Source organism: Helicoverpa armigera, chromosome 9 (genome assembly GCF_030705265.1).
Source record: "Helicoverpa armigera isolate CAAS_96S chromosome 9, ASM3070526v1, whole genome shotgun sequence".
Taxonomy (NCBI): Eukaryota; Metazoa; Arthropoda; class Insecta; order Lepidoptera; family Noctuidae; genus Helicoverpa; species Helicoverpa armigera.
The window spans coordinates 7,656,266-7,682,414 of record NC_087128.1 but is presented as its reverse complement, the minus strand read 5'-3'; the positions used below and the strand labels follow the sequence as shown (position 1 = coordinate 7,682,414).

Below are 26,149 nucleotides of genomic sequence, written 5' to 3'. Positions count from 1 at the left end.
GTTCGATTGCTAGTTATAGAGCTTAATCTTTACAAGGACAATTGAAGATGACAATAACAATAATAAAGCTAGATAAAAGAGCTGCATTAATCAATCACTCTTTTGCAATCATTCATGTTTCAGTTTTATCGATACATCAACATGACATGTCGATGATTGATCTTATCCAAAATATCGATACAGGAAAACGAGTCATAATTTGAGGCTACTATTATAATGCAGTTTTTGAGCCAAAACTCAATCAATTTCAGAAGTGATTTTTAGAAGTGTTTAATTCAAGCTTTTCTCAATTTAAGTACCTATGGATATTGTTATAAATTTTGTTTTTTTTTTCTTCTAACAAGTAAAAGAAACTCACCTTGCTAATAATATGTGGGTCGATAGCCAGCAGCAGTATGAAGGGGCTCTTGGGGTCTGAACACAGCGCGTATACGGCGTTCAGTAACGCGAGCACCTTTTCTTGTTCGCAGCTGTCAAGTGCGTCCACTACTACGACTAGACGTGTTTGTTGACCAGTGAATGCGTCGAGACATGACACCTGGGTGGATAAAGTAAATTTTGAATGCGTTGATTTATGTAAAGAATGTATCCAGTGAAAAAATAAAAATTGGATGAGATTCCTCAAGGTTCATAACTGAGTCAATGGAAGGATTTATATTATAGGAAGTTAATGAAATTCCAATAGTCATTTGAACAACTTTGGCAGTCGTTATGGATATTCAGAAGTTAGAAAGTTTGACAACCAGTTTTGCCAAGGGTTGTCCGTGTAACTGAGTTGTGGAGGTCAGGTAGGCAGTCGCTCCATATAAAACACTGGTTCTCAGCTGCATCAGGTTATACTGAACGCCTACCCCAACATAGTTGAAAAAGGTTAGGCAAATGAACTGCGTTCATTGAAGGATTTACCTATAAGAAACTGAGATTTCATTACCTATTTCAAAAATAACATGTACGATTAAGGTTCTATAAACTCACCACATGCGTAAGAGCCTGTACCTCAGGCCTCAGCGCTAATGTAGGGGCATGCGCATGGGCAGGTTTCTTGGTAGCCCTCGCTAGCCTTGCCCTTGGGGGCTGCGCGAGCGCGGCGAGCACGCGGCCGCAGGTGTAGAGGTTGGCGAGCAGCGCGGCGCCGCTCACCGCGCACGCGCCGATCATCAGCCCCTGCTGGATGTCGCGACGTCTGCGGGGACCGCACTCAGTGAGTACTTATGTCTAACTTATTTATCCACTCCTTTTTAAGGGATCTTATTAATTTTATATAGTTTATCATGGTTTGGGACTTTATGTATTTTCTACAATTCCTTTATTTGTATCATTGTTTGGAAGCACATTGAAAGATAATCTATGTTTGGTTGAGAAATGAAAGATTAAGATGAAATTTTGCACACGCTTCACGCACGAGTTCTGATGACAAGCGCGTTTTTTAATTTTTAAACTATATTTTTTTAATATCTGTAGTCATAAAACGTGAAGCGTTAACTGAACCATACCATAAAGAATGTGTTCAAACTAATACTCACTGCGGGTCCACCTCGCGGTCAGTTAAGTACATAATAAGTACACACAGTCCAACAAGTATACAAGTAAAACACAGCTCAAACGTGACAATGTGAGGAATACAGCATACTCGGCGCCATCTGTAAAGAAACAATTGTTTTATACAACAACACTCTGAAAAAAAAAAAATGGACTACGTATGAAGTCTTTACAGGATCCGGCTTCCCAAAAAGGAGCAGGTTTTCGATTCGGATGTTTATATTTTCTTACTTCTTTAGGGATTGGGAGTATTTGATTTTTTTCAGCATTAATACTTTTTTTCAATTAATGTTTTAATTAAAGAAAAGGTTAGGAAAAATATGTAGCGTTAATTACGCGAGACAATCTTCATCTAACGCTTGACTCAATATTTTATAATAAGTTGGCATTTATTTTTATTTTCGGTCAACAAATATCTTGACTTACTTCCACCCAGAAGTAGAAGACACAGGCTTAGGTCTGAAAGCCCTGGCTAGCCTGGTGCACACCCGTCCGTACTGACACTCCAGAGCCTCGCCCAAACTCGCGATCATTTGTACGACCATCGCATCGCCTTCCTGACCGCCGCCGCTCTTCATGCCTTCCGTGAAGTGGAATCTGGAAACAGATTAAAAATTTTATTTTGGCAAATAATTGCAGCATTATTAAACTTTTCTGTAAGTATGTCATAATGTTTACATCATGTATTTCCCCAAATATCTCATCTGTCTAGCTTTTTCCCAACTACGTTGGGGTCGGTTTCCAGTCTAACAGGCTTCTGTGGACAAGTGTTTTACATGGAGCGACTGCCTATCTGGCCTTCTCAATAGGATATAAGCATTATCGTGCCTGGGTACAATTTTCGTTTTAAAATTTTTGCTTGAGAGAAACATTCTATGACATAATAAATACTTTGATTTTCTTAAGCTATCACGTGTCCCATTATGGTCATATTACTGGTGAAGTGGACTTTTTAAATAGGATAATCAGAAAAAGTTGAGGTGTTTCAATTAACTTGCATTATTCTAAGGTCTATTTATTATCCTTGTCTACTAGGTCTTAGAAAGTAGTATTGTTACCTTATTGGAGTAGCTGGCAATGCCCTCGGATCGTTGGGACCCGGTGGGTGACAGAACACGACTTGCAGCGCCAACAGTAGAGAACTGAACTTACGACCTAACGCCGACAGGACGCCGCCGGCCCACCACCATTCATATCTGTAAACATGCCGTCAAATATTTTAACAAATAAATACTATACCTAGACTGCCTAAATGACTGCTGATATGCCTAAAACCATCTCCTAAGTATGACAAACACTATATGCTGACCTCGGTACAGCTAAATGTATACATACATACAGGTGTTACTGAGAACCTCATTTTTTGAAGACGGTTAAAAATGTATTAACTTCATAATTATTATCGATGTCTTGAGTTCAACAGCCAGTTAATCCTATGGAAATAAACATAGTAGAATTTCTGCGCTTCATTTGCGAAAACAGATCATAACGTAAAATACTTGATTTATGTATGGCACAGCGATTGTCAGATCGCCAGAGTAATACATCATTTCAATTTTATGCCCAGTTGGAGATTTTGTGCAAATACTATAAAATAAAAATAGTTGAGAAATACGGTTTTTTTTGGGTTCTTTATGTTAACTTTAAACATACTCAAAAACGATTTAGGATGCCTAAAGCATTATTACAGTAACTACTATTTCTCAGACCTATTACCTTTTTACATGGCGATATCTGTTACAATGGCTAACCCGATATTGGTAAAATTGTAAGACTTTTTGGCTTGACTATACATAACATAATTGTTTAACGTAATTAAAATAATGAGGACTTACTTATTTCCAGTGTACCAGAGTATATACAAGCCTATATAAATAAGCGCGAAGAGGGCGAAGCACAGGCCTACAGCGACGTAGGGCGGAGCTCCCGACACCGCAGTAATAGCAGCTACAGACAAAGCCACGTGCCACGCCCCCCACGACACCGCCCACGACCACGCCCACCCCGTCTCGCTCCACTGACGAGCGAAGTTCTTCATCTCCTCTGAGGAATATAGGTAAATGGTTACTGTAGTCTAGCTGTGTAAGTATCTGCATTTGTGCTGCCAAATGTACAGACAACAGGTCAACCTAACCGAATCTGTCAAATATTACCTATCAAACAATAACCTTCCACTCTTGTGTTAAGGTTGAAAATCTATTGAAGAAATCTGAAAGATTGGGGTAGGTTAGTTAGTGTATTGTCGTCTCTTCTTGACATTATGACCCAAAAACAACTTTCACATGAACATCCATAGTTTCGATCATGAGATCAATTGGTGTGTCTAAATAATATAGTGGCAATAATATGATTATCTAATCATAAAACTCAATATGTGAACCCTACTCCTACTACCTAGTGGAATGCATATGAGTAATATCGACCATTCAGGATGGTCATAATATTGTCAATGAGCCGGGAAGCAATTCATTTATTTTCGGGGACATACTTATGATAAATGTATTCTAAAATTAATAAGTGTAATATAAGAACATAAAGTGTGTCTATTTTGGCTTGCAACCGAGATGTGTTCCTGTGGATTCTGCGGGAAATAGTGGGAGTGACATAGTGTTGATTGATTTGTGTGGCCCTGTTTCAACGTTTAGTCATTCATTATTATTTATATGAAACGACACGCTGGGTTTGATGTGACAATGTGGGTGTGCCAAGCTCACATGGTACACACAATGACGGTCCAAACTTTCAACTAACTATTGTTTATTTACTCATTTTATGACGCCACAGATTAGTCAATTGACGCACTTCATTTTTAATCTTGTCTTCATCCTTGTTTATAGATGTCAGAACAAAATAATAATACTTCATAATATGCACTTATTATGATAATACTAGATAAAAAATCTATCCTCAATTAATTTTGATTTATTACTTTGACATCAATTATGATAAGGAAAAAACATTGATTTTCTCACCTTTAAGTTTATTGAGCAAAAATGATTTTCCGGATCCCCACCTCGCGTAAAGTCCCACAGTGATGGGTACTGAGAGACTGGGCTCTGAGAGCATGTCAGCCAGCGCCGCGCTATACAACTCGTATCCTAACATATTCTCGTTATCTTCATTCGTGTTCAGTTTCCGGGCCCCAAAGATCTGTCCGAGTATCGTCTTGTTGTAACTCATGTCTATGTTGTAAGGAGTCTCGTTGAGTTTGTTCGGTTTGTACAGAAGTTGACTGTGCTTCGGATTGCGAAGGAGGATTTCTACAATTTGCTGCAAAAGAAATGATGAAGTATGTTGAGATCGACAACCGATTACTGTTGTGTAATGTAGGAACTTGATAAGGAAAATGCGATGAACCGTGCATGATACTGAATAATGACAATAATCTTATAAGACGTGAACATGATTTAATATGCCATTACTTGTTTATATATTTTGATATTTTCCTGTTCACAATCAAGTTATGCTTTAGTGGACAAAAAACTATTTATGTTATAATTTTAATTGTTCTTTTATCTACTAATTTGCATTATTTTGAAACAAATTTTACAAATCATGTAGGTATAGTAAATCTATTATAATTTATTGACTTTTGGAGATACCTCATAATCAAATCAACAAGAATGAAAACGGGCAAAATTCTTACAACTTGGTAATAGCTACATTCGTAGAATTTGATATGATTCAATATTAAATTATACGAATATGTAGCCATGGCCTCAATTCCTTCCAATTTCTTCAGTATGACACAATTTTCTAAAACCATGTGATCATCAAAAAATTATCACACCTACCTAGAGTGCGGATAGGTCGGATCACTCAAAGGATCGATAGGTATGGAAGCTTTTCCCCAGCAGTGGAACACTTTAGGCTAAGAAAAATATATAAAAAATATAAGAATAATGTATTACCTTAGAGCGAGCTCTCATAGCGATATGCAGCGCGGTGTCGCCCCGGACGTCGGCAACGTTGACCCGCGCCTTGCGCTCCAGCAGTAGCTGTACCATCTCCGCGTGACGCGACCGCACCGCTCGCATCAGTGGCGTGTCGCCAGTCTGTGTTAATGTTAGATCATTCAATAATCGACATATAACTTAACAAAATGTTCTACTTAAAATATGTTCTATGGCTGTCAGGGGCGACAGCTTCGAGCTGTCGACTGCACAGTGAAGTGCAGAGTTCTATGGACGCACATACACGAACCGCTCGAGCAGCTGCAACTGATTCGGGCTGTTGCTGCTTAAAGCTGTCGCCTCTGACTGCTTCGAGAGGTTAAGATGCTTAGGACTAATAAAGAGGTTTATGAACAGGAGGGACGGTAGAGAAATTCACGTTTCATTTTTAAAATCAACCAATTTCCCTATATGTATAAATAACCCTATTCAGGTAATTTTGTTTTGTTTTGAGCATTGTATGTCAGTTAACAAAATATATTGCAATCGAAATAATTTAATTTTCCACAATAGTGTGTGTTTGTAGATACAATCAATTAAACTCGATAAGCTCCATAAAAGTTTCATAACAAATCAATCGATTGCTTCGATTATATTTTTTCTAAGAAAACATGAATAAATTAATATTGGCAATGTCTACAAAGTATATCTTAAGTCAGCTGACGGGGTGACTCATACATAATTATAATTACGTAACACAAATCACGTTATGGTTACCAATATGGGTTTTTTTTCTTGTTGTATTCCCCGTCGTGGCATCCGTCTGCGCACCTATACATAAATACGCAGTTAAATCGTATGAGCCAATTAAAATTGAAAATTTCTTAATTGGATTTTTCTTTTATCGTTTTATTCATTGCTCAGGATAGAAAGGATACACAATTAAACTACCGTGTCTTGTTCAGAGGATGTTAGACATTACATAGGCAGATAGAATGGTATAAAACTATAGAAACGTCTTTAGAGTTCAAAATTACATGACAAAATCTGGCAAAAACATTTTTACCGTCCTACCACACCCCGATGAGTAACGCAACTCATAATGCAACTTCAAAATTGTTAACGCAGGCTTGAGCTTTAAACTGAACAAAATAATCATAACAAGCAACAAAATTCATTTCGTTTGAACTTTCCCTAGACCCCTACAAACATTTAAAAACTAACAAACAGCAATAGGCTAGTTTCCTAAAAAATAATAATTAGTCCGTCTTGTAGATTGTCCAAAATTAAGCGATACGTATTTTTTCTTTTTTAAATTGGATCAGAACTTGTTAAGATATAGCGTGTTAAAGTTGAGTGTGACGTCACAAGTTGCTACAATTTTCAGGACACTGTGACGTAAAAGGCCCCCACTCCTAATTTTTGAAGTGTATTATCTTTGTCATTTTATGTTTAATTAAAAAAAGAAAAAATACGTATCCAATATTTTTTGATTATCTAAAAAGCGGACTAAATATTATTTCATTATTTCGACCATGGAAACTACCCTATTCATTTTTAAATATAAGAAGAAGATGATAATTTATCAATTCTACCATTGAAAAACCGTTTACTTACCACAGTGCTATGTTCGAGATCAGGATTGGAAGCCAGCAGCAGTTTGAGTATTGAAACATGGCCCTTCTCCGTGGCAGTGTAGACTGGAGTCTTCTTTTCTTTCCCCGGTAGGTCCACATCAACGTGTTTCTTTAGCAAAGCTTCTACTATGTTCTTATGGCCACCCTTCACTGCGTGGATTAGAGGCGTGTCTTTTGATTGGTCCTAGAATTTGGAAGAAGTTTGTTATTGATTGCTTATTTATAAAAACAAATATTGAGATAGAATTGTCATTACTATTATGTGTTAGTGTGTTTCTCTAGATACATACATACTATACAAAGAAGACGACTAAGCCATATGCAGAATTTGGATAAAATGCATTAATTTTATGGTGCGTGGTGTAAAAGTTCAAATTTTTTTTTTGTTATACATAATTGCTGTTGCTTGAGTTTCTGTGCTTCTACTACACCAGAGCAATGTGTAAAATAAAATATGAAAAAAAGGTGCATAATAACACTTGTTTAGCAATTGCATACGCTATCATAGTTTAGATAAAAAGAGAAGAATTTAAACATCACAGATAGATCATTCCTACAAGCCTACGACAAACACGTTCACAATCAAAGCTTCAACCGAACTATTCATAAAAAGATTAATGCCCAGTTTCACCGGTTACTGATAAATTCTGTGATAGCAATATACCCCCAAATAAAATTGAGATAGCGACAGGAGGATGATGGAGGTATCAGATAGATCTGGCAGAAGTTATAAGCAGCTTTTATCTGGCAGATAACTAACAGACACTTTATCAATAACCAGTGAATCCGGGTTTGAGTGGCAATCGATAAATTACCTGCACGTTAATATAAGCGCCGGAGTTAATAAGTGCCAAAGCGATATCGTAGTAGCCCTCTTTACATGCGATGGCTAGAGCCGTGTAGCCGTCCTTGTCTAACGCGTTCACGTTTGGCTTGTGTTCCAATAGCATTTGTACGATCTCGAAGTGATTACCTGAAGATAAACAAAGTTAAAGTTAGTATTTTTTATTTCAAATAGTCTTATAAAAGCTCTTTCGAAAGAGCTCTTTCGGCAAGCTAGTTGCACGGTTCCAAAGAGTTGGTTTCATGGAGAAGAACCGGTAAAAAACTAAATGGACACTCTTTTTAAAAGAAAAAAAAAGAATTAAAATAGCTACATAAAAAATCTCGATATTAATAATTATTTATATTACAACAAAAACATATTTTGTTAAAAGAGTAGGTCATAATTACAGGTCAATCCTTAGTTTAATAAACCGGAGAAATCGATTAGGCTTCTATTACAACAACTATTTAAATGTGTGGCTAATATGCAGCACTTATTACATCATGTGTATTTGTTTATTTTCTAAAAATATTGAAAAGACTAATTATACTTAAGCTCACTAGACTTTGACTAATGAGTTATTTATACGTTTCCACCCGCAGCTCAGTTTATCAAATACCAAGTATTTATGACATTTAAAATTATTTAGTTTCTAAATCCATCAGTAGCAATTATTTACAATTAAACAAGCTTTAGAGATTTAATTATCTAGGTGTAATAATTTTGAGTTATAATCTACGTTCCAGCTCATATCCCAAAAACACCTAATACGATGGAAAATTAATATGACATGCGGCATCATTATAGAATAGAATGTAACTGGAATCTGGATAGACTCCAGTGTGGCAGACATGTAGGTTAGCATATGTAGGATCGTTGCATACTTAACGTTTTTTATCCAAGTAAAACTTAGTGTTTTTGTAAATGCCCTATTTTTTCTGTGTCTTGTATGGAAAACTGTTGAAACACCTATATTTGTGGCGAAAATACCCTTTTTTTGACACCGTCATCCCAATCGGTATACTTGTCACTTGACACATAGTTGAAACTGTTGTCGCTTACCATGTGTAGCCTGCAGCAGCGGGGTCCAGCAATACATTCCCGCAGTGTTAGCATCGGCCCCCGCTCTCAACAGCACTGCGCAAGCGGCGACGTCACCCGCCCTTGCAGCCCACGTCAGCGCCGACGTGGCGTACTTGTCGCAGGAGTTGGGCCGAGCGCCCGCCGCCAACAGGCGTTGGACCACGCCGCTATGCTTGCGGCCTGCAGCCCATACTAGAGAGCTGAAGTGTTTTTTTGAAATAAGAACTTGTAAAGAAGTTTTCATACTCAACATCTCAAGTTTTTCGTTAAATAGCTCTACCAAAATGAACCATTTGATGCCGCGAGCATAAGCTGTAGTTGTTCATACATTTTGACCATCATAATCGACTTACTATCAGTAGTATCAAAATTCGGAAACAAGTTAAAAAAAAACTAGCTAAGGTACACAAGAAAAGCTTGAGATTCTGAGTATCAAAACTTTTTGGAAACGAAAAAAATTAAACGTTCAAATGAGGTCTGTTATGTAGCAGTTGACATTTGGGAAACGTTCAAGTTGAAACGTCATTTTAAATAAATGACAGTCAATGATAGAGCCTCATTGTTAAGCTAAAATATGCAATACCTTTGTAGGAATTAGACATGGAACTGACCGCAAACAGATATTCGTATGATTATTGTGTTTAACATAACAATCTTGTTCTGTATTACATACTTGTACACGATACATGTGTTAACAATTTATATTTCGTGGTAATCCATATGTAAAGATTTTAAAACTTGTCTGTCTGTCTTGACGCCTGTTCAATGACGAAATAGAATTGTTTTGTTCTTCTCTATTTGTTGGAAACCTCAAAAGTGATTTTTGGAGTTTTAAGATTTGATGAAATGAGTGTAGGAAACGTACTTGATGTTATAATTGCCGTGAGCGTGAACATCAGCTCCCTTCTCTAGCAGCAACGCCACAATCTCTTCGTGGCCCTTGTACGAAGCCCATAGTAATGGCGTCCATCCACCCTGCGAAATAAAAATATCCCATCAATATATCATCGTATATGTAACTAGATATTAATTTCAAAATTTCAATGACGTTCCGAACTGAAACTACTGAACCGATTTGGAGAATTATTTCACTGTTGGGAAACTACACTATGTCCCTAAGTGACATAGGCTATATTTTATCTGGGTATTGGGCAGTAGTTTCACGGGATGCGAGGGAAACCGCGGGATAACCGCTAGTGTTAAATGAATAAAATTAATGACAAAATATGCTACAAAATGTATGAATAGTCGTTATAGTTAGTCGTGCCTAGATAACCCACTTCAAGTAATTTCTTCCTTATTGAATTTAATACAATAATCCATTAGCATGTATCTGTGTATTTTTACTACAAAATGTGTGACCATCAAAAACTGAAAACTGACAGTATTCTTATAACAAAATTATTGGGCCACGATTTCCGATAGTTGAAATATATTTATTTATAATGGTTCAGAAAGAATGATATATTTGTTTTTTATTGAATCAGCAGCCGTTTCTCTTGTCAGCACCTAAATCAGAAGCCACACACATTCCCTAATTACGTAGATCTTGACCCCATTTGTATGTTTGGCCTCTAACTAAAAATATTCACGAAAAATACTATCATCATAAACTATTTGCTTTGTCACTTCAGAAACATTTGCAATAAATAACAATCTCCACTAATGTGGGATAAACACAGACTTGTTACATAACTTCTACGCGAAGTAACGATCACTCGTGGAAACATACAATAAATAGTTTTCCACCAAAACTAAACTATATTGAATGCGAAAACAGTTACTGTAATGGTTTTTATCACTCACATCGTCCAAAAATATTTTTTCTGCGAAAACTGAATATAGTGAAGTAGGTACGCTAAGTAAACTAGACAAGGCATCAAATTGTTTAATAGATATTGGTTCTGGCTGGACGAAGACATTATATTTTAGCCAGATTTTAGAATGTGCCTGCATGTCAGTGACATCTTGGCAGAGATCCACATCAAGTATAAATATACTAATTTTGAGCACACAGTCCAGAATACATTTTGGTCATTGCTCTATTATTGTTATTTGGGTTACATAATTGTGCATGTGCATCGGTGCATTATACAAAAATACTACTTAAAATAACTAAATTGATTAAAAACACGTTGGTATTTATCTGAAGAGGGATTTGTACAATAATTAGTATAAAAATATGTTCAATATTCCAGTCACACGCAACATAAACATCTGTCAAAATTAATGACGTCAAATACCGTCTTTGAAGAAAAAAGAAGCCCAACAAACACCTCTGTAGTGTGAAGTGTTTTGTGTCCATAAATGAATCATTTTGAACATGTGCCATATGATATTGTTTAAAAACATGTCACAATGCAGACGCTATCACTATAATATATTAGAAACGTCTGTTCAGCGTAGACACTACAAAGACTTTGTAAAAGAAATTCAACAAAGTTTATAATTACCAATATTTCATCTTCACATAAGATTTTTAATTTTGTTTACACTTTTTTCAAGTGCCTTTTGTTTTTTGATCACCGCTTTTTGATTACAACTATACCACCGCGGTAACATTCTGGTGAAAGAAAACTGCGTCAATATTTCGAAGACTTTGACGTCTTCTTTTTAAAATATCGTAAAGTAGTATTATCGTAATTTACGATTCTTGATAGTAATTGTATCGTAACTCTATTCTAAGAATACACAAAATAACACAATGCTTTGACACAGAAATAGATCAAAGTGGATACATTGATGATGTTAGGTCATTGACAGTTCTCCTTCATGATAACTGTTACACAAATGCGTTGGCAAACACAAGACCTATTCCTTTATTCATGATGTAAATAGTTTGCAGATTAAGAGGAGTGTCAGCTGTCTTTGAAAGTTTCATTTGTCTGATGCAGCCATTGTTATAATGGCAAGTAGTTAATATGAAATAGACGATACTGCTAGGACTCAGCAATACATGACCAATAAGAAAATGACGACTTCTAAGTTATATATATATTTTCTCTATATGGAAGATTCTTAAACAAACTCCACACTCCTCAGTTCACATGACACTCCTTAACGTCGATCGGATACAGCATGATTTAGCATTTGTATATACTCACGCAATCTCTCGAGTCCACCTTGGCGCCAGCATCTAACAGCTCCTTAGCTATAGAAAGGTGTCCACCGCGGGCCGCAAACGCCAGCGGTGTCCAACCGTCTGCGTCTGCGGCTGCTGCGTCCGCGCCGGCTGCCAGCAACATTCGTACCGCAGACACCCGGCCGTTCTCACTCGCACACATGAGCGCTGTTGTGCCGTTCTGTATAACAATAAAAGAAACATATTACAAATAAAATATGTAAAAACATACTTTTGGTAATAGAAGGTTGCGACATTTTCTCATTCACTTCTGTCCTACTGAATTCCTAAAAATCCTTTATTAATCCCAAAATATAAGTTCAAGTTTTAAAAAATGTTATCCGACCATACTTTCATCAAGAACTTTGCTGGTAGGTACTACACTAGATATACAAATATTGACTTACTTTTAAAGATCGTTAAAAGATACTTGTAAGGTTGTAATACTGTTTTCAATACGGATTTATTATGATAAAGAGTTAGCGATTTCTATTACTTATGAAAGTTTAAATGCTGGTTCTTTGATGTATTTATAGATTTTTACGAAATATCTCCACTCCGGCGTTTACTTTTCTAGTTTTAATACTTAGTAAAGATTTATCTAGTTTCTAATAATATTACAACGGGTAAAATTCTTAGAAGTTATTTATTAAAAATATTTTTTATTCTGGCGTTGACTCATTGTTCTGCCTAATTTTGAGATAAGATTAAATTATGTGCTGGTACATTTCTCACTAATTGAATGACTTATATTTTGGAATGCATAACCCTATTAAAATTCCAGTCCAGGAATATCTCAGATTACACCTTTTTTCCTTTTTTGTGGTACTTTGTCAGTTTCGTTATAAGTGCGTAGTTATGATTAAACGACAACGAAAATGAAATTAATTAAGTGTAAAGTTGTCATTTAAAAATTAGTGAAAATTAAGAAATCTTTAGTAACTATATATAATTACTTTCAATCGATAACATACTTTCGAGGGAGCATTGGCTTCGCACAAACACAGTAGACTCTAAAGGATATATCCAGAGTCTACTGAGACCCTATATGTTCACCCTGAACAATTAAAAAAATTAAAGCTTTTTAAACGGAGTGGGCTTATATACTTAGCACCACTTTGATCTAACTTCTTCGGATGATTGCCTATGCTTTGGGCCAATCTGAAAACTTAATCTGAGTTTCATTGCACAAACTTTCACCAACAAAAAACAAAACAGTTCATATGAGGCCCGTCTGCAGGAAAAACAAAACAATTGAAAGTGTGAGCCTCACCTCATCTTTGTCGTCGATGGTGACATTCTTGTTGTTCGCGAGGTACTGCTGTAGTTCTGCCAGGTTGTCGCTGTTGACGAGCTGAGAGAGCGTCCTGAAGCACGCCAGCGATACCATGGACTCGCTGCGGTGCAGGCTCTGCGCACAAACATCTTCATAAGACACACATCTTCCACACCTCATATTTAAAAAGATTTCATTAAACACTTTTTTTGCTATCCACTCTAACAAGGATTTTGTAGTCTTCCGAGCATGCAAACCGATGCTTTTCGACGTTTTTGACGTTCTTGTTTACCTTACTGATTAGCAAAGTAAACTTGTACGGACTATCAGTCATAAACGGATGCAAAAATTTTAGATGTACAAACACAATTATCTACTACTTATACAGCAATTATTATGTCTAAATGAGAGGAGAGAGAATAATGGAATTTAATATATGAAAATTTGTTACAGCGTACAGCCACTTTTTAGTTTGAACAAGCTAAAACCAGTAAGTAAATAGGATAAAACCCTAGCTAAAATCACACAAATGAATGTCAAGGAAAGGATTAGCAGTACAGAACCAAATACACGTATCTGAAGCTCTCACAATGCTACGAGATCATTTGATCATAAAGAAAGTGACAGCAAAGAACCGGTCGAATCTTGAGGCCAAGTTAGATGTTATGTATTGAATGAGCAAAATTGATATTTATTATTATTTACACAAATAATAATAAATAGGCTCGCCCACAAACACATGCCTATTTAATGAAAGGAAGAAAGCTTTCAGTTGTCGCTGTTCTGTTAGCAAAGAATGGTGTATTATCGCAAACAAGCAAATCGATTAGTTCAAGATGTTGGTTATTTAGACACGCAAAACTAGAAGACTGGAATAACAAAATCAATCAAAAAGTATTCTATTAGGCACGATAATATTAAAAGCAAGCAAAAATAATATTTTATATACCTCACTTTGATGTCCTAAACTAAATCGCATTGTAGTAACTATTGATTTTAAAAGAAAAAATAATTGTTTTACTGTATTGTCGTAATGACGCTTTATTCAAAGGTATCACAAGAACAAGTAAACGTTTACTCGACACAGTTCGCGACTTATAGTGAACACAATTTATAGATATAGTGATAACGTCTGATATCACTAGGTAGCCCATATAATAATAAATAAACGCATCTACGTTCTGCTATTAATGTCAACAACTTATGCTAAATCTGAGTACGCAATTATTTCAGGGAAATTGATAAGAATATTTATTTAAATCTAACGTCACAATTTTAAAGTTTTGTTGTGTTTTTAGTAATCTAAGATTTTTTGTTGTTGTTGCAATTACACAATGAATAGTAAGGTATGTCGACTAATATAAAAGTAAAGATAAATAACGTTTAATCATTTTCAGTTAGGTAATACTCCTCAATTAATAATATTAGTGCAATAACACGACGTTTCATACCGTCTGGTATTATTCTCTATTTGCTTTTATATTTTCCGTATTTGTACAGTTACAAAGTTAATATAATTTAAAATATTTTTCGCTTTCAGGATATGCTTTATGCATTATGCACTTACAAAATTTATCATTGCTTTATCATTGAATGCTAATTTATTATGCAGACATATAATCAATATTATCCTTTTACTTAAAAATAAACGCCATGCATGTAAATTGCGAAAACATACCATTCACACGGTGCATTAATTCTGAAATATCACGTGAAAACTAAACTATGTAAACAATGATATTTAGCAACAAAACAGTAGTTATGGTCACAACACTTGTTTACTCTACTTGTTATCATTGGGCAGACCGTGTTAGAATGTCTTCGTAGCGCGAAACCGGGGAACGGAAAGCCGTGGCTGAACCGGCGCTGCTCCCCCGGGGGCGCCGTGACGGTGAAGCGCGGCACGTTGAGGTGCACCCCGGCCGAGTGCGGCCCGTCGTGCTCGCCCGGCCCCACCTGCAGGTGCAGGAACGACGGCCGCCGCCGCTTGTGCATCTTAGGAGGAGCCAGCATGGAGCCTGCAATGCTGTTGCTCTTGGCGCGGGGTGGCGGCGTGCGCATCACATCTTCAGTCGACACAGCTTCTGATCTTTCTGACTCAGTGACACTCTGCTCTGTATCTGAGGATGTCGGTGATTCCAACACCATCTCCAGCGACGGAGTGGCAGAGGGCGGGCGCGCCACATTTTTCTGTTTGTGTATGTTTGCAATGAGGCATCGTATGTGAACGTATTCGTTATCCCCGCTGGTAGAGGCATCGGGCAGCTGCGGGTGGAGCGACATGGCGTCTCGTCTCCCCGCATAATAAGACGCGCGAACCGCTCGGCTCCTGTGAGAGATTTGTGAATGTGGTGATCGAGCCGCTCTACGAACATCGTGACACGTCTCGTGTTGGGCGGTTACTATTTAGAGCGCGCCGCGGCGTGGAGATGGGCGGGCGGAGTGGAGGGCGGCTATGAATGAACTCGTCTGTCAGTGCGGCCAACACGAATAAAGTAGACAAAACTTGCAATTCTTATCAAATGGTCATTTTTTTGACAGTTATAGCGCAATTATCCCAAGTTTGTTTGTAAACAATTTTTGTTACAAAGATTTCGATTTTTTTCATTCAATTTGCTTGCGATACCGCAAGAAAAAATTGTAAAATTTTGGGTGCTCGGAAAGTGTTGCGTGTTGTCGGTTTTTGCTACTCGAGGGCAACAAAAATGCGCTGGTGTGAAAGCGCTGAGACTTGTGTATGAGCATTTGAAGGATGTCCAATCATAAACAGCTAAATAATTGAATTTACCTGTAACCTACCTCTACTTACATGAGTTTTTGATGTTTTTATCAAAAGTATGTATCACACAACAACACAACGCATAATTTGTAACGTTAAAGTCTTTTTGATTTTGTTTATAGGTAAATATTTTTGTTTATAAGTGGAGTTCCTAGAGCCTCAAGTCAAATAAAAAAAAATGAAAATGTGATATGTAGGTATAGCTTATAATTAGACATGTAGAAAAGATCATCTAACTAAAAGCTAATTCATGTTCTTTTTGAATTGATGATTTTTAATTTTCTAACAAGAACGTAAAATAAAGCTTCTTTTTGGTTACGCAGAAATGTTGCACATATCCTGTACTTAAAACAAACTCCATTTAAAATGTAGAGTTTTAATTACAAATCACAGTCGTAAACTGATGTTGGAAGTTTAATTTTAAATTAAAATATAACTATCAAAATTGGAAAAAAATAAAGATAGTTTTCGGTATAGTTAAATAAATAAAGAAATAAATATATAAAATGCCACCTCGACCAAAAAGCCTGGGTCAAACGCTCCAGGAACTCCACCATATTGTAATTATCCTAGAATTTAAATTAATTGATTTACTGATTTATTGGTACCTATAGAGCTTCCAATTTTAATTACAGGTACGTTATTTAAAACATCATCACCACCACGAGATAAACAATTAAATTATATTTACCTATATTATTTTAAAACCTCCCCCACTCACCTCTGCGTTAATACAATTAACTGAAGAAAATTGAAACAAGATTGAGCAATTTTTGTAGAATAATCCAAAACAATACAAATAAAATTGTCCATTTGAACTTAACGCCTGAAATATAAGTAGTTTATTTCACGCATGCTATACTTAAAAACGTTAGTTATAAATTATCTAATAATCCGCGCCCCATTCTCGCTTTAACATATAATCAAAGAGGGGGGAGACATGTAGGCAATGGACCGTAATATTAGTTCGTTGAAATAGAAAAAGCCTGCGGAGGCTATTTATGGCGTCGCGTATAAAAGCAAACCATTCCCGGTCAGTAGAATACATACAAGCGAGTAGGTGCTGTATGAGCGCAGCGAGATGCGCTTGAAGATCGCGGACGCTGAGCGGTGCGCGGCGCGCTCCGGGGGCAGCATGTTGCGCGGCGGCTGACCGGACTGTGGCGGCCCAAGCGCCTGCTACCCATCAACACAGCCACTCTCCCCGCCGCCGATACCCATTAAGTCAATTATCAATACTAAACTTACTGATTATCTATTAAAAAACACTAAGACCAAAAATATTTATTATCTTTGCTTAAACATCAGTGCAGCAAAATTTTCAAAAATATTTAATATGCTTCCTATGTAAGGCATTTTTTTAAGTTTTCTCCTCAGTTTGAAGGGTCCCATTATAAATATTTTCCAAAGGGCTCCAAGATATAATCGAAGAATCATTTGCCAGAACAAATAAGGCACAACACTTAAAGCGCTACGCATGATATGAAAATCTAATTCGTCTTATCATAGTTAATAATATGTTAATAAAAACCACTTCAAGTTCCCACACGTGATTTGATGCTGTCTCAAACCACAACATTGTAAGTCACATGTCAAAAACCGGCCGAGCGCAATTTTGACTAATCTGCCGCAGTTTCCTATCTAAAATCGCAATAGTTTAGCTAAAACCAGTGAATGACGAATCAAATCAGTATTTTGAAAATAATGATTAGGTGTCTATAAACTATCAGGATGAAATTAATGTACAAGGAAAAACCAGTGTCTGCCAGCGACGCTCCACAAGCCTAGCCTACGGTGTGTTGGCTGCGGTTTTCATGCCTAATTTCAAACAATACAATTAAACAGAGTTCAGCTAACGTATTTCCGTTCCTACTATTTAATACTGTACTTTTTATATACTAAACAGCGCACAGCAAGAGTTCACAAAACTATGTAAAAAGGGGTACCAATCATGTCACTTTTTGGTACAGTCGACGGCAAATATCAATGAACACTTGGGTTTTTGCACGATCGACTGTCGAGGTAAAAAAGCACATGTATAAACGAGTAGGTACCTAGGTATAATTATGTTGAAGTCGATTTTCATGCGAATAGTTCTCACATTAAACTTAGGTTGAAGCCTTAAGTTTAAGTCGCATGATTCGATATTAGTTTTTCTTTCCTTTGATATTTTCAAGTTTAAGTTTATCTAAAACTAAGATTTAATTTGGCGTAAACCTACGTACCTACCTTAATTTATAAGATAAAATGACGAAAAATAATCCATTTACAACAGTAACCAGGCCGATGTTTGTAAATTATCTAATTACATATGCCAAATCACAGGAGATCTATCACAAGGATTGATAGATCACCTAAAAACCAGCAACTAATAGATACAACACATCTTCATGATAATGTAATTATGAGATAAAAAACAATCTTAAGAAAAAAATACGTCTTTCAGTATCGCAAGCGTATAATGACCCCGAAGGATTACTGTCCAACATAATGCGTTTGATACTAGTTTACATACCTGGGTAAATCTTAATATAGCTTAATCATATTATCTCGACTGATTGATGTGACAGTATATTATGGCGCTTAGAAAATAATAATAATTAATTTTCTATCAAGACCTAGGTTGTATCGTATCTATCCAATTTAGAAAAAGAAACATGTTAACATATTATGTTAATGTTGTAGTGTTCTTACATTACCTATTTGTATTATTATTGTTACATAAGAATAAGGAAGAAATCCTTCTCGCGTAACTATCAAGACATGCTATGGTACACGTCATATCTATGGCGATAAAATTGAACTCTACATGCGTAGATATTCGCTATTTAAACTTATCATAACCGGTCCGGGATCTACTCAAACGTGCATAACGTACAGTAAACAAGAATAGTGTACTGAGGTTAAGATCCGCGGTCTAAGTAGAGTAAAAAGATTAACGGGGTTACAGGATTCCATGCAGTCAAGCGCCACGGCTGCGCCTGCGCCGCCCGCGCCCGCGTTTCTCGAACAGCTCACTTCATTTTTTGCCGCATACAAATCATATAACAGATAAATGATTAAAAGCCTCGAAAAAAAGTTAAATACCTGTCCGTAAGCTCGTATAAAAGATGCTGCGCGAAACATCTTGATAAACGAACATTAAAAATCACTCGAACTAACGAATTAAAATAATTTTCTTAAATACCAGTGAACTTTAAAAAGCAATATTATTCTATATCGCCACAGTTCATCACACAAAATATACTGCAAGCAATACAGCTTCTGGTCATACTTATAGCCTCTAATGTTTTACTTAACCTTAAGTTGAGCTAATATTGGATTACAGGCGATTGTTCTCTAAACAAAAGATTAATGAGATAACGGGAAAAATAAGAATGTATAACATAATTTGTACAGGGTCATAAATACGAGGAGATAAGGAAGATTACCGCATTTCGTAATTCTGTGGTTACAAGGGATTATATCGCCTAACTGCGATTTTGGTAATAAGAATCGCTGCGGTGGTAATGGTAAACATAATTAGAATTTTAGTAACAATTCAACAAATTAGTATCGAACACGCCACGAAATGAAAAAACTTAAAAATAAACGAGACATAAAATAGCATAATTATTTCCCCATCAATAATGTTTCATAGCCGGTATTTTATTATCGCGTCGTGTGCTTTCAGACTTCATAATCGTTATTCGTTCGATGAGTTCACACGGGGAGGTTATGTTTGTGTTGTAGAGAAAACAACGTGACAACGCATATATTCTCTTCAGGAAATGGAACGTGAATTAAATGTGTCGGTATTCGGGAGCAGGCTTTCAACGATCCATCAATTATAGATGTGCCAGCAAGGCATCCGAGTGGCGACGTTGCCAACGCAACGTTCTGGTGCATATGTTATGGACCAAGTGATAAATTGGGCAGTATACATAATGCCCGGTCATTATGAATAATGCCCAATATGAGAGTGCAATTTGATAATAATTATTCAAACAATCAAATTGACCGGGCACTATACATATTGCCTGTGACCTTTTGGGCAAAGTAATACAAACATATTTAATTTCATTTTTTTTATTGTTATTGACATTTAACTTAAAATAAACTAAATATAACACATCCCATATCAATTGACAGAGCATAGAAGTAAGCATGCAACATGCAGCAAGCATGGCTTCTGTCACGGCTCCGGCGCTGCGGGGCTCCGGCGGTCCCATGCGAGCTTATCGTCGCAGATGGTTTTCACGCTCACCACCGCAGCTTCGGCTTGCTGGCCGGCTCAGCCGGCCAGCCTCAGCCGCGGCGGCGAGCGTTAAAACTACCTGCGCCTCAGCTCGCAGGCCGCGTCGCCCCTCCGTGCCTACGCGGTTTTGAATTGCACTCTAGGGGTAGGGCAGACCAGACTACGTGGAGTCGGTTTTGCTAAGTTCAGTTTTTAATACAATGTTTTGAATCCAAATTAAATTTTACCATAAAAAAAACGAGCCAAGAAAATTGAGATCAAGAAAATCGAGGCAGAGTTAGTAAATTAGATGACAATTGTCCAATTAATAATTTTGTGGCTAGACTTATAATTTCCCATTAAAATAGAACATATAATTTAAAACAATAATCATAATATGTAGCAAATAACAGGATTTATTTATTAGAACAACTGCACCCTCGCACCGCATAAAATATAGCTTTATTATCAAATTGCCCAACTATCATGTAGCAATATAATAATGCCCGTGCAATGTGATAAATAATGAAGTTAAGATAGTTATTAATCACTTGGCCCGATAAAGCTAGACATTATTCATAATGCTCGGGCATTATAAATAATGCCCGAATTAATCACATGGTCCATAACACATATAAACGAAAGGTGGACTAAAGACTGATTGTCATCATTTGCTATTTACGTCTTAAATGACTGATTTACACATTAGCACGACAGGGTTTAGAATGCTGGTTAATCTAGAAATGAGTTGAATTTTACCGATGCAAGATGGTCGTCTTATACTCAAAGGACATATCATTAAGCAGTTCCTATTCCAAAGAAGAACGAATCATAAAATAGTATAATTTTAAAGGGGGGGCTAACATTAGCTATCTGAGAACATACAATGTATTAAACATAAGGTATATCAAATGAATAGAACGGGTTGCCATAGTGGCACTTAGGAGCTATGATGTTTTAGTATCCAACCGGTCAATACTGCGTAGGTATTAGGAATGCATAATTGCGACTTTTAAACCCTAGATGCTATAAGCTTTATACAGTTTGCTAACTTATCCTGTAGCGGTATTACCGCATTTGCCACAAACGCGCGAATTTTCCTCAAAAGAAAATATAACTGAAGTAGATAACTTACACAATCCTTTGCTACAAAAAATATTGTGTTGTTTCTCATTTTGTGCGTGTCAAAAAACTAGCCGAAAATGTTCGATAAAATTATTTTAAATATTTTTCAATCGACGTGTCTTTGTGCTAGGTAGCGGAAAACCCAATATAGCGTTCATTTCAAATGTTTAACTTGTAAACTAAAAATAAACTTGAACCAACAAAGATAGCTTGCAGGTTTATAAATATACATGCGAGTTAGCAACAGGCTTCAAAGTGACCTATAGATAGCTATGGCATTAGATAGGGTGTCCATTTATGCAAAAACTCTTGCTGTAAAACACAAGAAGTATGTATCAGACTTATTTATTTCTGTTTTGTTCAGGGAGATAATGTTGGATTCAATTAAATAGAATATTTACCATTTTAAGGTTATAAAAGACTTTTCCAATAAAAATGATACTGATACATAGATTTGGCGTATAAGTAATTTGTATGTTCATAAAAATTGAGTGAATGTTAGAATGAGCCATCATTCTATAGATACAGAGAATAAAGAAGAGAAAAATACATATATGTATTACAGAGAACAACAAGCTGGGAAAATAATAATATTAAATACATATATCAACTTGAAAATTATGACTTTTCTGGTTTTGGAATTATTATTTCTAAAACACCCTGTACAATGGTTCATTATTCCGCACTAAAATAAAAAGAGGTGCTGTACGGATGTCTCTTACGATATGTGAAAATAAAACATCAAAAGTTATCCAAGCCACAATTCCTTAGAAACTGCATGCCACTTTACAGGCTACTTTTATCCTTGTCAAAGAAACTTTAAGTGTCATCGACACTTTATAATCAATTATGTTATTTATATCATGCCTTAATGACGTCATGTGGGTTTATTGCAATCTTGAAGGGTTTATTTTTGAAGATTTATTTTTGTCACTACTTTTTACAACAGGTTATCCCAGGACCCAGACTAATTACTGATTAGGTCATCAATAAGAGGAAGTTGAAGTTTTGTACTTTTTCCTCATATTTGCCACTTTTGTAACTAATTGAATAGTACCTAAGATTCATAGGAAAAACTGCTTGAATATAAAAATTATTGCCATCAAATAATCATCTTCCAAAATATTATTTGGGGATTGGATAAATTAGCTAATGTATCCATCCATGTAACAGAATGGGCAGAAAAAAACGGGATTCCAAGTCACTAGGAATCATAGATCATATTGGGTACCCCAGACTACTATTAAGAGCACTTAAGCAAATTGTTTGTTAAGTAATGAATGGAAACGAACCTCTATTCTATGATAACTAGAGTGACAGCACCTAACTATGATAAACGAATGCACTGTTTAATTAACAGGAATACGTATGAATTGGAGGTGCAATCATTTACATTTTTCTTATGATTTCACTTTAGCAGTTCCCGCATTGGACTATAAGAAAATGAAATTTCAAGAGCCGTAATAAACTCGGAAACTTTTGAGCACGGAAATATTTTCAAATTAAAATAATTGAGTAACGAACAAACTTACACTTCCAGTTTTCCGATAAAACAATATCTGACACATTCGAAGAAAAACTTTTACCATTTTTTATTATGAAACTTAATAATTTTAGAAAAATGGTTCACCACGTAAAAAAAATTACGAGATAAGTTAAAAAATAAATAATTATTTTACGACGCGGCGTTTACTTTTAATTATAAGTCAGCTGGCTTGAGCTAACTTAAGTGGTAAGTGGAAAAGGTAAAAGCGAGTATTCCTAGATACACTCTATGAGCATACCTAGTACTATACTTCCTGTGTTTTTACCCATGACAAACATGATGTTGGTTACAAAATGTTAATTATTTGCTTGCGTAGGCATTTTGTAGGTACCCAGCTCGCAAGTTTTCTTTGAAATATTTAAAATGCGGGATTTTTCATTTAATTTGTTCGCAGTAGTCGAGATGAGGCTGTTTTGTGGTCATAATAACTTTATTATTCAACCGCAAAAATAAGCCTCGTTTAGAGGTCTATGTTTGTTGTAACCTGTATTATATATACACAAGGGAAAATTCGGGAGAATTTTAGACTGTTGTTTGCGTTTAAATATTTTTATTTTAAGACATAGGTGTACTTTCTCACCTACTTCACCTTGCAGGTGACATCTGACGCAAGTGAGAAGCATATGCAAGCTACATCCGAATATTACCGGTCACCAATGTAGCTTTATATTCTAATTGAAATAGTTTCTAATCGAAAACCACATGTTTAGTCAGCAACAGGTTTTTAGGACATTGACACGAAAAATAAAATAAAAGCTAAAGTAATTGCATAGACATTCATTGCTTGATTGACACGTATTCTTAGATAGGTACCTATTGGATTGCTTAGTCTTAATATGTTTTTAAAAAAATACTCCTGACTGTACTTTTGCTGTCAAAGAAGGTCCTAAGTAATATTTTGTGTTTTTTTATGCAGATTAACAGAAACCATGATGGCGTTTAAATTATACAATATAATCAAGTAATGCTCTACTAACTAATGCTCCATATCATAAATCGTTACTGACTAAAAAGGGCATAGGACGGATACAGACGAGAGGAGGCGGAAAATCTTTGAATGTCAGTATTCAACCTACATGTAAATTATAAATGAAGGCCCTGTCTGAATAATTTCTCCAATTTTTTATCTTTACATAATATATGTATTTATCTGTCTTTCATGATTAGGGATTATTACACAACATAACTAATGTAAGGAAGTAGTTGTTAAATAATTGTTATCTTGTAATCTATGCACACCTACAATAAAACAATGAGGGTTTTTGAAATTTTTTCTGCCACCGGGTGGCGCCACGTATGCGTCTGGTCCAAACAGCTGTCAAATAGTATGGAATTGTAGGTGCCGAACTTATTGTTTATTGAAATTCTGTTATATTGGAAGTGTTATTGATTTTATTATGGACTACGGTCAGAATAAGGTTTCCGAACTAAAAATTGAGCTAAGAGAGAGGGTGCAAAAGTCACTGGTACTAGGGAAAAGCTTGTTGAAAAATTTGTTAACACAATATGATTTAGTTTTTTTTATTTACTCAACCTCAATAGTAAAACAATAATGCAGTGCTTTAATTATAAAATAAAAAAACCACTTAAATCGTTCACTATTCATAGTAAAGATAAGCACTTTGACAGTTACCTGGACCTGACGACTCAGTGCGCCACCTGGTGGACGCCATTTTAGAAAACCCTCATTGATATCGAAATACATTATCATCTGCACATTAAATAGTTTTAATTACTATATGGACATATTAAAAAAAATAATTATAACGCAAAACTGTATCATGGTAAGAACTGATGAAATACCTCGCTACGGAACGTTTCGGAAGCTGTGTCTTTCACAAATTTGTAGTAAGGAAAGAGACTGCCGTAACTTCTGGGCACTCGCAGCGCCAACATGAGCGGTCGGCGCTCGGCCAGCGGTGTGGAAGGGCCAGATTCACCCCTCCAAGACATAACTTCTCACTAAACACTAACACAACACTAGTCCGATAACTCTTAACATAAAACATTGTATGCCATCTCCACATTTGCCTCACTTGCAAAAATCCACCAACTAACACAAGTTATCACTTAGTTAATCGTTGAACTGAGGGTATTTTATAATTTAACAAGTCAGTCACAAATGACGGCGTCTCGTTTATACAAAAGGGATGAACTATGCTTACAGACTGCGTCAAACTGAGCTCAGCAAGAATGATAAGATTTGTTTGAAGTAATAGAATTAAATTACACGAGGAGTGCTTATCAAACTTATCGGTTTATTTACCGAGTCCTGTGCTTCATATTTACCGAAGTATCGTAAACGATACGATACATTGTAGACATCTACGTCAGTTCGAGAACTAAGGTTGAATATTTTAAACCTAGCTATAGAATATTTTAATAACACATTACTGAATAGGTGAGTAATAAAGGCATGAAAGAACATCATTGAAAATTTTCAACAAATAATTTTCATTTTGTACTGCTAACGCCATCTAGCAGAGAATCACGATACTACCAAATAAAAATTGTGCAAAGATACGATGCGCATGAGCAAGCCTCGTATACTACAAAATAAAGTCGCAAAGTTTCACATTTGACAACATAGATGGCGCTAGTTGCAACCAACACAACAGCAGATAATGGTAACACAAGAAAAATCTCGATTTACATTGAATAAGATGAATAGTCCATTTGTCCATTCCACCAACTTATCTAGATAAGAACAAAAATATTTATAATGTTGTTGAGTTTTTCTTATCTACTACGAATAAAGATTATCTTAGGTACTTTGGTACATAAATATAAATATGTTGATCTTGATTTGACGTGACATTTCAATTATCATCATTAATATGCTTTTTTTAGGAAGAACGTACTAAATATGATATTTAATCAGAAACTGTAAAGTCATTCGGTTAGTAATAGGATGTCAAGTATGGCGCCACGATCACAGCAACTCAAATACAATGAACAATTGATTTTCCTCTCCTTGACTGATTTGAATTTTCTGTACTCACATAGGTACAATCGTTGATATATGGTACAATGCGAATAATTCATATCGAACTTGTATCTGGCTGGATAAGATTGAAATATTAAATTGATGTAGACCTGCTAACTACT

General features: G+C 35.9%; 2 protein-coding genes across 12 annotated transcripts in view; one reads left to right on the top strand and one right to left on the bottom strand.

Moving 5' to 3' along the window:
- LOC110369893 (tRNA (guanine-N(7)-)-methyltransferase) overlaps positions 1-26,149 on the top strand; it is a 124,686-nt gene that overhangs the window by 86,466 nt on the left and 12,071 nt on the right. The window lies entirely within an intron of this gene.
- Positions 1-26,149, bottom strand: part of Arms (Ankyrin repeat-rich membrane spanning) — a 47,865-nt gene that overhangs the window by 11,696 nt on the left and 10,020 nt on the right. For 4 of the 11 annotated variants that reach the window (XM_064036111.1, XM_064036112.1, XM_064036114.1 and 1 more), the window contains exons 1-16: positions 17,205-17,318; positions 15,182-15,704; positions 13,373-13,510; positions 12,083-12,280; positions 9,844-9,953; positions 8,958-9,178; positions 7,885-8,042; positions 7,050-7,253; positions 5,451-5,594; positions 4,512-4,809; positions 3,375-3,582; positions 2,598-2,735; positions 1,966-2,136; positions 1,524-1,640; positions 976-1,183; positions 359-538 (exon numbers count right to left, since the gene is read on the bottom strand). In XM_064036111.1, coding sequence (XP_063892181.1) covers positions 359-538; positions 976-1,183; positions 1,524-1,640; positions 1,966-2,136; positions 2,598-2,735; positions 3,375-3,582; positions 4,512-4,809; positions 5,451-5,594; positions 7,050-7,253; positions 7,885-8,042; positions 8,958-9,178; positions 9,844-9,953; positions 12,083-12,280; positions 13,373-13,510; positions 15,182-15,658 — 2,970 coding nt within the window. In that variant the 5' untranslated portion in view covers positions 15,659-15,704; positions 17,205-17,318. Of the gene's footprint in view, positions 1-358; positions 539-975; positions 1,184-1,523; positions 1,641-1,965; positions 2,137-2,597; positions 2,736-3,374; positions 3,583-4,511; positions 4,810-5,450; positions 5,595-7,049; positions 7,254-7,884; positions 8,043-8,957; positions 9,179-9,843; positions 9,954-12,082; positions 12,281-13,372; positions 13,511-14,324; positions 14,917-15,181; positions 15,705-17,204; positions 17,333-19,241; positions 19,399-24,844; positions 25,214-26,149 lie in introns of those variants that run through there. The other 7 variants (XM_064036116.1, XM_064036121.1, XM_064036113.1 and 4 more) reach the window with 6 other exon arrangements.